The following is a 16,306-nucleotide window of genomic DNA, read 5'->3' on the forward strand; positions in this document are numbered from 1 at the left end:
TAAGTTCAAATTTTTTTAATTCAACTTTTTTTTGAACAAATTCTTTTAATTCAAATAGCTGAACTTAGTGCAGCAAGTCCATAAAACTTAGGTGTTTTTTATATAAAAATAAAGAAATTGACCTCACAGCTATAAACACTTAATCTAGGTATATTATACCTGAATGTTTCAGCCTTAGATGTATAGTCATCGACTAAGTAGAGTCTTTTAGTATCTTTTCTACAATAACGAGACTCCAATTTTTCCAAAGAATCAATAAACTCATTTACATATTGCTTCGGTTGAAAACCATTAAGACTAGCAAAAAAACCAGGTTTGAAACACGTCGTTTAAGGATTAGTTTTTGCGTATTCTGTTTGACAAAAACGACGTACTGTGCTTTTAGGCAATGCCAGAGGGTTTAAAAAAATTGATGGCACACGGGTTGTAACGGGTGATGCGGAAGTTATCGGACAAATCCTAATTTCATTTTTTGAGCATAATAATTAGTTTTTGTGGTTTTATGCGTAGGCATAAACGTTCTATAAAATATAAACTTTATTATTTGAAACACAATTATTTAAAATGAGGTTAAATGCAGCTGAACGAGAATCTTTTCGAAAGCAACTAAAAATGTTTTTTGTAAATAAACCTATTATAAAAAAAAAAAAATCGTAAATCATTTTGAAAAGGAAGGATTTGCTCGAAGTACAATATATGATAACCTAAAAAGACTTGAAATTGTTCAATCGTTTTCTGATAGAAAGCACCCTGGTCGTCCGACATCCTGGACTAGAGAAAAGAAAGCCGAATTAACGAGACTTGTCAACAATCGAAAAGTCAGAGAAAAATAGCTATTAAATTCGGTGTAAATCAATCGACAATTGATCGGCAGTTAAAAAAAATTATTATTAAATATAGAAAACGTGAAAAGACTCCAAAATAAACTATAGAACAACAAATAAAGGCAAAGAAAAGAAGCAGGAAACTAGTTCTATAACACAAAATCGCTTCTAGTCATCGATGACGAAAAATACTTTTGTTTTGCAGGGGACAACATGCCTGGAAATTCTGGATACTACACAAACAACAAAAAGACATGCCCAGAAAGTGTTCGTTTTATAGGAAAAGAGCCAGATTTAGCAAGTTCTCATTATTCTAAAGATTCTCTAAATTGGATGGACCATATGTGTATTACGTAGATAAATAAATGTCTAATATTAAGCACGACATTTGAGTTTTCACAGAAACTGGGCAGTTCAAGGTAATTTGGAAGTTCAATTAATAAAAAATCTTTTTCTATTTCTGAAAATTTTTCTATTTTATTAACTATTTCAGCCATACTGCAATCAAAAAACGTTAGGTAATATTATAAATATTATAACCGCACCGCATTAATACTTGGTGGTTCGTCCTATACAGGGTGTCTGCAAATGTTCTAGAATAGATTTCCATGATTTTTTTACCTGTATTCCCTGATTTAGTTTAAAGCTACGGGAGCTCAACATAAAAAAGCCTTTTCAATTGCCAGTATATAAATATGAATACTATGTTCAAAACATCAATAAAATCTCATGAGAAAACCCTGATTTATTACAGAAATCTGAATTCCTTGACATGCCTGACTTGGAAGACACCCTGTATATATATATATATATATATATATATATATATATATATATATATATATATATATATATATATATATATATATATATATATATATATATATATATATATATATATATATATATATATATATATATTCATTTTTTCATAAAAACTATCATTGGTTAGTTGCTCCCTTCGGACATGTCTCGTAGATGGTCAAGGGGCGTTGAACAAATTTTGATATATATATGGTAGAACAGAGTGTCGCTTCAATTCGAAAAAATGATTCGATTTTATCGAATCATTTCATATTTTGGACTGTTGACCTTTGGTTAAGATATTTTAAGAACATATTGTTTATCAAAACAAATCCTACAAATTTGAAAAACATATTTTTCAAATTGCCAGTTTACAACAAGGAGAAAGTAAATAATTTTTAATTATATGTTAATAAAAATTACCAAATTTTCCTCTCAAACGAATTTCATATTATAATTTTCAAGTGCATTCATTAAAAGAAAAAAAAAAGGAAAAGAAAATAATAATCTGGTATCAAGGGTCCAACAACACTTCGATATAAGGGATTAAAAAAGGACATGCTTTAGCAAGACCGAATTTATTAATAAAATAACTTATACAAATAAAAAATGTATTAATATAACCAATTAAATTTGCTATGATAAAACGTTTCTATAAAATTAAAGTTTTAAAATAAACTTTAATATAATAAAATTATAAGTAATTTAATATAGTAAAATTATAAATTAAGTAAATTATATAATATACTCAGAATTTGGTGCTTCACTAAAATTCACTAAGTACTAAACTAATAAAATTGTTTAATAGTTAATGGATTATATATATATATATATATATATATATATATATATATATATATATATATATATATATATATATATATATATATATATATATATACAAACAGTAGTGGATTATCATTGAGGCAAATGAATATTTTAATATAATGGGCTCCAATTTCAGATTTTTTTATTTTCTGTACAAATATAATTGATTTCTTTTAGAAATTTGAGTTATTTTTTTGCATTACTAATCAAAAATCATAATAACCATATTGTCTTATTATACTAAGTTATCAACTTACAAAGTTATTACTTCTCAAAAAAGCCATGCAAAGATTTTATTATTATAGCTTTTAGGTTAAACCAATTTATTCTCTAAGGCAGGGCCATGACTAGGCTCCTCCACGCTCTGGACCTCCGTATGTAGGGATAAAATTTAAAAGTCATATTGCAAATACCATTATTTGAAAATTAGATTTTTTTTTTAAATCAAAAAAACTAATATTAAATGGTTTTTAAAGATTTTGGGGCCCTAATGGCAGGTTTTTATTTTACTACTATGAAACTCCCACAAAATGATTAGCCTCAGGTCCCTCAAATATATAATTGGCCAGCATTTATACATATGTATATATATATATATATATATATATATATATATATATATATATATATATATATATATATATATATATATATATATATATATACTTTGAACAAAATTATTTTTTGTCGTTAATATTATATATATAACATTAATGACAATAAACAATTTTGTTCAAAATTTTATTTAAAATAACAACAAATAATAACTTCAACAAGTTTTCAATAAATAATATTAATTTTTGTTCTAAAGCTAACATCAGTTGTCAATTTTCTAAAGTTTTTAAAAGTTCACAATACTGATTTCATATAATTACTTAATACTTTGCTGAACATATACATATGATATAAACCCATGTCCAAGTAATTAACTGGTTTTTAAGTTTTTTCTAGATTTGGTTTAGTTTATTGATAAATAAATAAAAGCCTCTGACCATCAACCATCGTTTGAAACTTTATCTCTCTTCAACTGAATTTAAAATCAAACCTTGGGTATATAACGATATAAAATATAGGATTTCATTTTTTATAAAATATTATAAATAACAACTCTTTATTTTCAAAAAGAGAGCACTCGAATATAACAAAAAAAAAAAAATACCTTTTTTTAAATAAACATACTCTTTACTTGCGCATGGATCTGAATACCAGATTGTTAACAATTTTAAAGTATATGCAATATAATGAATCAAACTCACATTTGATAGACAATATTAAATACATATTTTAAATATACATTTAAGGAATATTTAACTGTTACAATTAATGTTATTTAAAATACTATATATATATATATATATATATATATATATATATATATATATATATATATATATATATATATATATATATATATATATATATATATATATATATATATATATATATATATATATATATATATATATATATATATATATATATATATATATATATATATATATATATATATATATATATATATAAATTTGACTGCAACATTATTACTATATTATTATGATACATTTTTATGAGTGTATTTTTGTTTATTCGTAGCAAGGTTAGACAAAAATCAATTGAATTTAAAAAAATAATAACCCAACTTGTCAGTTTTATATTCAACCAAAACAATATCATTTTTAGTATATATCATAACTAACTACTATCACAGTAACAGTACTAGTTTTTTTCTGTTAATAAAGCACTAACATCCAAGAAAATAAGCAATGTTCTAACACTTTTGCTTCTTCGAGTAAGCGTTGGAAAATGATATGACGTAAGTTAATCCGCTTTTTGCTATTTAGTAGTATTCTAATTTAACATCCAATCGCTTATGTGATAAGCTACACATTGTATTTTTGATGCTTATTTCATGCATACTAACTTGGTTTAAATCTGTTTTGAGATTAAAGTAGTTGCAGACAGTTCTCGCTTGATAGTAGTATAATGAAGTTCTAAAAGCATTATTCATTAGCTAACAGTTACATAACATATAACTGTTTAAAGTATAATGTATAGTGTATATTTAAACTTTCTGCTCAGCAAAATTAAACGAATCATGTAAAAGTTTATATAAAAAAACTGTCGATACAGATATCTATAACATACTGATAGTTTTTTTTATTTTTTTATTTTATTTTATTTTTTATTTTATAAATCTTTATTTAAAATTGATTAGCATTACAAGTAATGAATTGTACAATTTTTTCTGTCCTTTAATATCAATAGTTTGCTAAGACTACAGGGGAGGAATATTATTTATGCATCGAAAAGGCAGTAGAGCTTCCAATATTGTTTGGGAGGTAGAGGTCACTGACGCCATCACGAAGGATTCGGAGGTATTTTTGAATAAAAGTTTTCTGGTAAGTAGTTGTTTTTGCGGTGTTAGGAGCATACGGGAATCTATTAGGGTTTCTGCTGTTGGTTTGAGTTAAATTAGTAGTTATAGGATGGCATGGGTTTGCAAGGATCTTTTTGAGTGTATTAATACAGATTCTGTCAAGTAACTCTTCCATGTCGAAAATAATATTGAAGCTGCTTGAATTGGTTACATCAATTCCAATAATTTGTAGGGCATTTTTATGAAAATGTTGGATCTCTCTTTTTCCAGCAGCACTGCACGAAGTAAGAATAGGAGCACTATATATCAAGTGGCTAATAGCGTAAGATCGGTAGACCTGTAAAAGGTTTGGCTGAGTGTGACCAATTTGCTTAAGACGTCTGAGCAGATATGGTATTGATTTTATATTGTTATGAACTTTTGTCCATTGTTCATCCCAATCAATATTCTCATTGAGCATGATTCCAAGATATTTGTGGCTGCTGACTATTTCAAGTTCAGTGTTATTGAGTACAATGAATGGTAAAGCTTGAATTTCGGAGCATCTGGGAATAATTCTTATGATTTTACATTTCGGGCCATTAAGTTTCATTCCATTTACCTTTGACCAAAGAGCGACGCCATCAACAATGGATTGAGGCAGGTTGGTAGGAAATTTATCATTAATTATATAGGTCAGTATGTCATCAGCATATTTTTCGAGAATGGTTTCAGGTGGAAGATAGACGTTAATGTCGGAAATAAATAGAATGAACAGGATTGGACCTAGAACACTACCCTGAAGTACACCTGCTTCGATACTTTTCCAGTCAGTGGTGTGATCATTTGTTTTAATTCTTTGTTGACGATTAGATAAGTAAGCTGCGATCCATGAGGTGAGCCAGCTAGGTAGAATGTTCACTAACTTTAACAGTAACTTGTCATGACTGACAAGATCAAAAGCTTTTTCAAAATCAAAGAATATTGCATAAATTGATTTGTTGTTATCTTTTGCATGACTCCAGTCCTCTATAATTTGAATAATAGCGTCCATCGTACTTCGGCCTGGAAGGAAACCGAACTGTTTGTTAGAGACCCATATGTGCTTGGTGTGATGGACAATGAATATGGTAATAATACGTTCAAAAACTTTACATAATGCGGATGTAATGGCAATTGGTCGATAGTCATTAGACGATTGTGGGTTAGAAATTTTTGGAATCGGTGTTATGTTTGCTGATTTCCATTGGTCAGGTAGGTAACTGTTTTCTATAAGGCGGTTGAATAAGATGCAGAGTGATGAGGCGATTTCAAAGCGAGCAGATTTGAGTAAAAACGGAGAGAGATCATCTGGTCCTGAGGAACCTGGTTTGAATTTGCTGAGTTGGTTGACAATGTTATTAAGGGTAAAAATGGGGGTAGTAGGCGGGTTTGCCTCTCGGTTAATGAAGCATGAGAGGCTGGGTTGTTTCTTGCCAGTCCAAACACTTTGAAAATGATCATTTAATTGGTTTGCTAGTGTCTCAGAGATAGGGGTTGTGATTTTACCTTTATCAGCAAGACTGATTTCACGCCAAAAATCTGTTTTTCTAGTAGTGAAACGCCTGTTGTAGATTCTCTTTCTTTTGGTAATTAGTTTACTAATTCGATTTGTAAGTGCTTTCCACTCTTTGTAGTACCCGGAGAAAAAGAGTTGTTGACGCTCTTTTATAAGGCCTTGAATAAGTTGTGTCATCCAAGGCTTAGAGTTAACGAGCGTTGTTGTTTTTAGAGGTTGGCAGATGTCTTGGGCAGAGAGTATAGAATGATAAAAGTTGTTGCAAGCAACTTGTATTTCATACGGTGAATCAACTAAGATTTCAATATTGGTAGATAGTATCAGTGCAACAGTGTCAGCAATTCTACCTGACCGGTAAACAACTTTGTGGGGAACCGGGCGAGTAGATTTATAGAGATTTAGAGGAGGTTGACTAACTACAACAAGGTGATCTGAATTACCAAAACTAGGAAGAGTATTCGACACATAGCATTTAGGGGCGTTACTCAAGATGATGTCAAGAATAGATGTTTTTCTGGTGGAGTGTGTGTTGAGATGAATGAGTTGGTGAGAACGACAAATAAAGTCAGTAGGGCAGCCATTTAGATCCCCTGCAAGAAATATTAGTGGTTTATTGCCGATTGTGCAACAAGTTATGGCTGGTTCAATGAGTTGTGCAAGTTGATAAGATGCATTGCGCTGCTCACTTTTAGACCAAACCGGGATATAGGCACATATAACTAGGCAAGAAGAGTATTCTCGGGGGAGTAATTTTGGGTACACACGAGCAATTGTTAGTTCGATTTCTTGATTAGGCACCAAGTTAAACGAGTAGTCTGTAGTTAATTTTATTTTTTCTATTTTATCTGAGTATTTTTTGCTTATAAATATAGCAGTACCACCACCCATGCGATCTTGACGTTCATTGCTTATGCAAGTGTAATTATTATTGATTTGAGAAAGAATAATTTGCTTACCGCTGTGGTTAAGCCAGGTTTCAGTTAAACAAGCAATGTCAATGTTGGTATCTATGAGAAATTGATTAAAAATCTCAATTTTGTTACAGAGTGAGCGCATATTAGTAGTACAGATGGTTGGTAAGCGATTGGTGTTGAGATTAATGCTAGTTAGTTGGAGTGGAGCGAGAAGTAAGGGCACCGCGGATCTTGATGATTGCTCCATCGCGAATGCCCCAGTGAAAGGGTGCATCAGGATTATCATTACGTAGTTTATCATTACGAATGTTGCGGTCTTTGCGTAGTTGGTAATTTACATAAAATAAACAGATGAAATGCATTTTCCTTATTGTTTAATATACTGGTTTAGTTTTGTTGTTTGAATTCAAAAGAAACAGCATTTTTTCAGGGCGCAAAAAATCATTAGACTTAAAATTTGTTCGCCCGGAGAAAGCAGATAGATCAAAATTGTTTTTTGCGGAGATTGCAATTATACCAAAAATGTTCTTCTCGGAGACTGCAGATAGACCAAAAATATCTTTCCCGGTGTCACGTTAAATAAGTAGATCGTTAATTTAGACAAAATGATATTCTGCGCATGCGTTAGTTCACGGATACTTATTTAACGTATCCAAGTCACGTTAAATAAGTAGACCGTTAAATAAGTAGACAAACTGAACAGTCGAGGCATTTTTTATTAACCCACTCGGTGTAGTTAAGGCAATTTTAAAATACTATAGCGTCTCTATGATATTTTGTTGACTACGCCATGTTTCCGTTAAATGATCAGGTCTGTGAATTATGAAAAGACGAAAAAAATTAAAATGATAAATTTTGCGGTATCATAAAATATAAACGTTTGTAGCAAAAAAACCCAGACCGTAGATCCTTTTTTTTTTTTAAAAAAATCTTCTTAAAATCCCAAATTCAAATAAGATTTTAAATAAATACGTTTTTTAGGTAAAATGAACATCATAGTTTAAAAATATGATCTGTCCTGATCGATTATTAGAGCTTTTTCTTAATTATAAGCTCTTTTTTGCTCGGAATTCTATTATTTTTCGTACAAATTGATGGAAATATTGTATTTTGTCAACTATATAAAGCCAATGTACGTCAGAACCGATTAGAACTAGGATCTATAGTAATTTAAGTCACTTTTTCAAACGATTTTAACTAAATTCATGGTAACGCAGATGAGCGAAAGTGACCTAAAGACTCCAAAATTGTGTTCTTTAAATTCACTATTAGGGGTAGTAAAAAGGTTTAGAAAATTATATAAAAAAGAGAAAAGTTTCTTCAAATATTAAAAAAACCTGAAGCGAAAAAAATTATAACATTTAATGCTATTGTTTAATATTAAAGCGTATTATTAAATTAGCATAATTTAATAATACCCTTATTAAATTATGCTAATTTCAAATAAAAGAATTAGAATAATTTGTAAATCGCCTTAACTACACCGAGCAGACAAATTAAAAAAATATATATACGTTTAACCAAGGACGTAAAATCTTATTTTACGTCCTTGGTTTAACGAAGTCAAGCGAATTGTTATTTCACGGCATTTTTATAGTAATAATTTCCTACTTTTAATAATATTTAACTCACGAAGTATATTCTAGTCGAAATTTATATCTTTTTAGTATAGTATGGCAAGAAACATATTTTTAAGAAAAGCTTTTTTCTTTTCTTAAATCACTTACTGGATAAGTATACTAAAATAAAAGACATACTTTAATGATATCAAATAAAATAGTTATAAAATAGTCAGCTCACGAGCAAATTTACCTTCCCAAGGCCGAGAAAGCCACTACAGTCGAGGAGGCTATTTTAGTTGAGGTTACAACCCTCTCTCAACTCTATAACACCGAAACACAAACCATGACGGACAAGGCTGTTTCGCGGATAATCAAGTCGAGCGCGGTACTAACTAGGGGCGTGGTGGTGATTTAACTCAGAACTTCTCGATTATGAGGCGAGCGTTCTACCACTACACCACTATTGCACTAATGTTGAATAACAACCTAGACGGTTGTTATTCGACGATTTTAGCGGTGTTAAGTATATAGCACAATAATTTAATATTTCTTACTATGTGATGTTTTAAATTATAAAGACATTAAAGACACGACACACTTCATGCTAAACTAAAACTTTATTTTGAAAATAAGATCAAAAAATCCTTACACAATATAAATAACAAAATAAAATAACATGTCCTTTTGAAAAAATTTAACTCGGATGAAACTTGGGCATTTTCGGAAGAAATTCGATTTTTCCACATGGAATTACAAGCCTATATAATATAGAAATATAGTATAACATAAATAGTATAATAAAAATGCAGTGAAAAAAAAATTAAATATTAAATACCTGCTTTTATGCCAGAAAAGTACTTAACAACTGCATTGATCAATATATGTTAATGAATTTATTTATAAAATGAACTCTAAATTTGTGCCAGAAAAATTTGAACCTTGTCTAAATTTGAAATATATGAATGTTAAAAATGCTAAAACAATCACGCCATTTACAAGCCAGAATAGTCTAAACTATTACAATATTCTATAATAAATTGATCAAATATCTCATTAAAATTAAAAATAACATAACCATATTTTTAAATATTACTCTTGTCGTAGTGGAAGTACTTATAGCTAACAGCTACAAAAACAAACGCTTGTAAGTAAAGAACTGAGTTTAATAACAGTAGCTATTAACTATATATCAATAATCCTAATTGATATAATAAATAACTTATAAGAATAAAAAATAAACTACAAAGTAAGCAAAACAAATCATCATGCCAATAACAAAATACAGAAGAAGCAATAGTTTACCTAAATTAACCAATTATATAACTTTAAATGACTATAAGACATATATATAAACATCAAATAAATAACTAACTTATTAGCTAAAATTTAAGATACATAAACAATCCGACAATCGAAAACAAAAAAACTTTTTTATGTCTATTATGTCATAAAAACTAAAAAAAACTGCAGAAACAACAGGATACATAAACACTAATGATGTAACAGGAATTATAAATCCATATCCAGAAAAACTTGAATGATAATCAATTATTATTATTTTGTCTGCACTTACAAAAATGATTGCAATCAGTAGAAAAGGCAAACCTTTTACAACCGTCTAACACAGTAATGAAGGGAAACATTTCTAATACACCATTCTTAATACATTTCAGGTAATGTTACCTCATATCATTATGTTTCCGTATAGCTAAACTTTGATCGATACCATTACACAAAGCTGTCGCATTTGCTATTGCAAAAAGACCACAATCATTTCCATTTAGTTGCGTTTGACAATCCATTACTTTGACAATTAAAGAACTGCTTGTTTGACAATTCAAGGATGAACGTGCAACTCTGTGCACTATCAATGGTATATTATTTGAACTAATAAAAAGTGAATTTTAGAACTGAACACACTTCAAATGGAAAACAACATCAGAGGACACATTACTTAAAAGCACCCAATGTGATTTTCTAACATTAATTATCTGCATAAAACTGCAATTTTCTGAAAAACCACCTGAATAAAAACAACTAAAAATACACAAAGTTTGAAACCCAGATATTTTAGGAAACTGATATGAAAGCAAACTTTGTGCTATATCAATCAAGGTGTCATCAAGTCAGCCAGATAGATTTCTTAAAACCTCTAAGGCTTTTTCTTTAGACTGTGTCGACAATTTTGAATAAAAATTACTGGCAACAGGAACTGCACAAAAAACTTTAAAAAACTATGAACTTCTTAATTCAATTTTTTTAATTATACTATCAGATTTAACACTTTCTACAACACTATCAACTGGCTTCTCTTCTTTAGCTGTTAAAATTTTGGTACTATAAATATAGTTACTATTACTATAGTTATTGTTAGTATTATAATTGCTAGGAGAACTAGGAAAATCACGTCACTAACTTTTATTTTCTTTCTTTCTAAATCATACATTAATGTGGATGTAATTTTTAATGCTGTGGAAGTAGAGTTTGTATTTTCATCACATAGTTTTTCGTTTATATGTATTTGGTTAGTGATTTGCAAACAATAATTATGTTCTTTTAAAATATTTGAAGAGAAAAAACCTAGATTTTCTTTCAAATAAGGCTTCATATTGGGGATAGCTACAGCTGATTTCCACACTTTACCATTAAGGGACACAACGTAATTATAGCAGCTCCGAGACAATCATGCTCCATACGGTTACCTTTGCGACCTATCTTTTTGTAATTTTTCACTAAAACCTTGTCACCTATTTTAAAATTAAATGACTTGAAACTTTTTAAATGTTTTTTATCATGGTGTTTTTGCATTTTTTTTGTGTAATACAAATATTATTCTTCACTATGACATGAACTGCAATACGGGAACCCATTAATTATTAAATCTGTGATTCAGTTGCATTACTTTCTGCAATGTCAATTATTATCATTAAAATCAGGATCATTATCATTGAGAGCTAAAGATGAAAAAAGCCGTGCCTCCCTGCCAAACATTAAAGAAAATGAAGTGAACTTAGTTGAAGATTGTACGCATGTACGGAGACCAAATAATACTGGTTCTAATAAAGTATCCCAATTATCTTGGGGTTCATTAGCTACTTTTGGAAGAACTCGCGTGATAATCTGATTTGTTCTCTCATCATGTCTATTTGTTTGTGGATGATAAGCAGATGTTATTAAATGCTTAATATTGAAAGTAGAAAATAAAAATTCATTCAAGCTATTTACAAACTCTCTACCTTGGTCTGATAGTACTTTTTTTGGAGGGCCAAATCGTTAAAACAAAGTAACAAGACACTTAAAAACAAAAAAAAACAGACTTTTCTGGTATTGAAAAAGCTTCAACATACTTACTACAAAGGTCAGTAGCAGTTAAAATGTATTTATTCCCTTGTGTTGTAAGCGGAAGGGGACCAATGAGGTCTATACCTAAAAACTTCCACAATATGTTGACCTTAATTAGTTTCAGTTTCGCAGCACAAGTTTTAATCTTCTACATGCGCTGGCACTTGTTGCATTCTTTCATACATTTTGTAATATCACTAACCATACCTTGATAACATTATGCAAACAATATGATAGACTTTTGTACTAGAATAATTTACTATTACAACTACAATTACATTAAGTCAGAAAATGAACCATGTTGAAAATCATTTTTAATGTAAAGAAGACAGTTATTATATGAGAAAATTTGATAAAAAATATATTCAATTGAAATATTTAACCGTTACCTAGCCAATAAAAAGCACTTTTTAGCTTAATTCTTGTGTTATTAAGGCCAACATGAGCTCCATGATTAGAGCTGTGCACATCTAAAAGCATGTTTTTTTCCTTATCTGTTAAAAGAACCTGCAGCTTATTAAAAGCAGTTACATATTACAGTCTTCAATCTAAGAGGAAAAAACAACAAGAAGTGTTTCCACACTTTCATCAAACTATTTCAAAATAAATGTTCATTTGAACACTAGTTTGCAGAATTTCATTTGCAATGTTTACATTTGTATGCCAAAGGTGTATGCAATGGTTACTTTTGAGTATTTGTATAAGTTTATGCAATATTATTCATTACAGAACTATTTATGTCATGTTTAGAATCGTATATAAATTATATAAATTATACGCAAACGTTTACAACTCATGTAAACATTGATAAACACATGTGACATGTGTATGCAAAACGTGTATGCAACGGTTACTTTTGTATATGTTTATTTGTCAAATGAACAATAATTCTGCAAACGTTAATCTTCAAATGATTTGAAGATTAGTCATTTGCAGAATTATAACTGTAATTTTTACAATCGTATATAAATTATATGCAAATGTTTACATTTGTATACAATGTTTACATTTTATCTGAGATTAAATTCTAAATCTTTAAAAAAAGTCAAAGTACAAATACAAAATTTTTAATACATACAATAATACAAAAACATTAATACATACCCGTAAATCGAAATTTTAGAAATGATTTACGCTGTTTTAAACTCATACATTTCTGAACTGTTCCATCTTAAAGATATTTTTTAACATCTTCAACAAAGTAATCAGCCATCTTTTTTGTTTATAAGCAATGTTATTTATTTAAAGCTGAGTAATTCCACATCAAAACAACCAATTTTTTTTTTAAATGCAACCCTATGTCGTTGGATTTTTTTAAATATTTTTACCATAGTTAGTACATTATAAGATAAGATAAATCCCAAAATTTCAAGGTCTAACTCCCAACGGTTCGTGAGTAATGGTTGTTTTAATTTTGGCTACTATTATTGTTTTGGTCATTTTCCGCCATTTTTAAATTTACATTTCTCCATATAAAACCAAGTCTATAAACATTTGAGTTCTAAAAATAAGTGACTTAGTTAATTTCTAGGTGAGGAATTTGAATATATAAATAAAAAACTCATTTTATAATTAAAAAGTACCTAAATATTTTTATAAAAAGTACCTGAATATTTTTATAAATGTTAAAATAATGGACACCTGCCCCAGTAAAATTTTTAGGTGTGCAGTAAATTTTTAAAGCCTAAAATTTCAAATTAGATCATTGCATGTTTGAAGAACATTGTGTGAAAAAATCATTTCTGCCAAATACATAGTTTAAAAATTAAATGAAAAATATTACAAAAAAAGCAAATATAGCATATTTCGCTTATCGTAGTATTCAAAATAAATAAAAAGGATGCTTACTTGAATTTATATACAATTTTTTATAATATATCTATTAAAAATTATTGATTTACAAATATATACTTATTAATTTTGTTAAAACTTTTTTTTGAAAGTTCATATTTGTCTGATATTATTTTTGGTGCACTTATTAATGTTATTACATTAATAAGTGCACCAAAATGTTATTGGTGATTGGTATCCAACAATAATCATTCCTTTTCGGCCAGAAAAACTGTTCAGATGGACCGTGTGGATGCATAAACTTTATTTTTATATCATTATATTCTTCATCGTTTTCTTCAACTACTGCAATTCACCAAAATGAGTCATACGTACATGCGTAATATTTGTATTGCTGCATTAGCTCAAAATTTATTAAACTTAAATTTTGGTAACTTGATTTTTTAGTTATATTAATAGATTTTGGATTTATATTGTTACTAGTCTTTTTAAATAACATAGATGCTTTCGAAACTGGTATGCAATGGTGAAATCCTCGACTTCCTGGTATTGTTTTTCCCTTCTCAAATCGTTAATTTTATGTAGCTCTAACATTAACCATAGTTCCTTTATCAATTTTAAAGAACTTTATTGTGAGCGTTTTTTGAGTGCAAAAGTCAAGCATTGCATCGATTGTTAGTATTTGATTTTTCTTTGGATATTTTCTTGCTGTTGTTCGTTTTACTGTATCACCTATTGCATCACAAGAAGATTTGCCATGACTGGTTGCAAAAAATATCCATTCAGCTTCCAATAAAAAATCTTCTGAGTGATGGCATAGATTTTGAGAATTTTTATACTGTCCTCCACACCCATCAGAAAAGTAATACAATTTGAAAATTAAAGAAGGGTTTCTTTGATATAATTACATAAAATATATTTGAAATCAAATTACCTTTAATTTCGTTTTTATGCACTTTATAAGCATTACAACAATTGCCATTTTTCTTTTCAAATCTTTTTCCAAAGTAGTGAAAATGGTGATTACAAATGCTGAATAGTTCTTCACAAGCATGCAACTCAGATCTCCATAAAATGTTTTAGTATTAGTGTCTAGGTCATGTAGTAAAAAAATCTCTTTATTTCTAGAATATGAGGTTTTATGGCATTCTTACTTCAAAATTTTACCAATATCACATGTAATCATTTTGATAATGAATTAAAAAATTTTATACTTGTTTTTTTAATTTTTAATTTAAAAATGCACAAGTATTAATTACATTATTTATGTAGAACTAATTGCAACATTTAAATTAGATGAATATGTCTGAATTCAGCAATTAAACTTTCATAATTGGAAAAGACAAGGAACCAAGGAACAAAAAGAAAACAAAAAATGCATTAAAAAAAATTGCATAACTTGAGAACCACTTAGATTTAGATAGAAATTATCATTTTTTCCTAAAGTACTTTGGCGAGAATTGAAAAAAAAATCAGAGAATTTAGGGTTGTATGGCCTGGTTGTTTTGAAATGGAATTACTCTTAGGAAAAGAAATAAAAATTGCACGTTTAATTCAGGGGCGGATCCACGATTTTTTGGTGTTTGAGTTAAATAACTTCCAGGTAAGTTCTATATTCCAAACCTTTGAGTGTTCATACTTATGTCATTTAAAGATGTTTTGCAAAAATTTGCGCAGCAAAGAACTTGGGAATAAAAATACCCTAAAAATTAGAAATCTAAAACGTGGGGGAAATTAATTTTTAGAAATATGAATTCTAATATCCTAAACTAGGTAGAAATTTTTTTAAGGTAATAAAATTTCATTGCAAAATAATGATTTGTTTAGTAATCATACCTAATTAAAAAAAACCCCTAGTTTTGAGGGGGTTGTAAACTTTACATGGTTATACCTTCTGAATGCCAAATGATTTTTTGACAAAATTTCAAAAATATGTACAATTTTTAGTCTTATTAAAGTGATTTTTCTATTTGGAAAAATCAATTCCCATCACGTTTGGGCGGATGATTTCTACTTTTTAGGGTATTTTTGTTCCCAGGCTCTTCGCAGCGCAATTTTTTGAAAAACATCCTTAAATGACATAAGTATGAACATTCAAAGGTTTGTATAGAACTTAGCTGGAAGTTATTTAACTCATACACCTAAAAATCGTGGTCCGTCCCTGCAATTATATATACATTTTTAGTACTAAAGTAAAATATTTACAAAACTATGTATTTGGCATAAATGATTTTTTCACACAATGTTCTTCAAACATACAATGACCTAATTTGAAATTTTAGGCTTAAAAAATTTACCGCACACCTAAAAATTTTTCAGTGGCAGGT

General features: G+C 28.8%; 1 protein-coding gene and 1 long non-coding RNA gene across 2 annotated transcripts; both read right to left on the minus strand.

Annotated features, from left to right (window-relative positions):
* Positions 1–4,747: 4,747 nt before the first annotated feature.
* LOC136085219 (uncharacterized) lies at positions 4,748–7,426 on the minus strand. The gene has a single exon (XM_065806506.1). It carries the CDS (start codon positions 7,424–7,426, stop codon positions 4,748–4,750), a length of 2,679 nt encoding a protein of 892 aa, XP_065662578.1.
* Positions 7,427–9,444: 2,018 nt separating this feature from the next.
* LOC136084515 (uncharacterized) lies at positions 9,445–15,829 on the minus strand. The gene is made up of 3 exons (XR_010640602.1): positions 13,293–15,829; positions 9,682–9,789; positions 9,445–9,604 (listed from the first exon to the last, which is right to left on the minus strand). It is a non-coding gene; the product is annotated as an uncharacterized LOC136084515 (long non-coding RNA).
* Positions 15,830–16,306: the final 477 nt, after the last annotated feature.

Source organism: Hydra vulgaris, chromosome 09, assembly GCF_038396675.1.
Source record: "Hydra vulgaris chromosome 09, alternate assembly HydraT2T_AEP".
Lineage (NCBI taxonomy): Eukaryota > Metazoa > Cnidaria > Hydrozoa > Anthoathecata > Hydridae > Hydra > Hydra vulgaris.

Coding starts and splice junctions, on each gene's coding strand:
- LOC136085219 (XM_065806506.1), bottom strand. CDS start 7,426: ATGCGCTCACTCTGTAACAAAATTGAGATTTTTAATCAATTTCTCATA.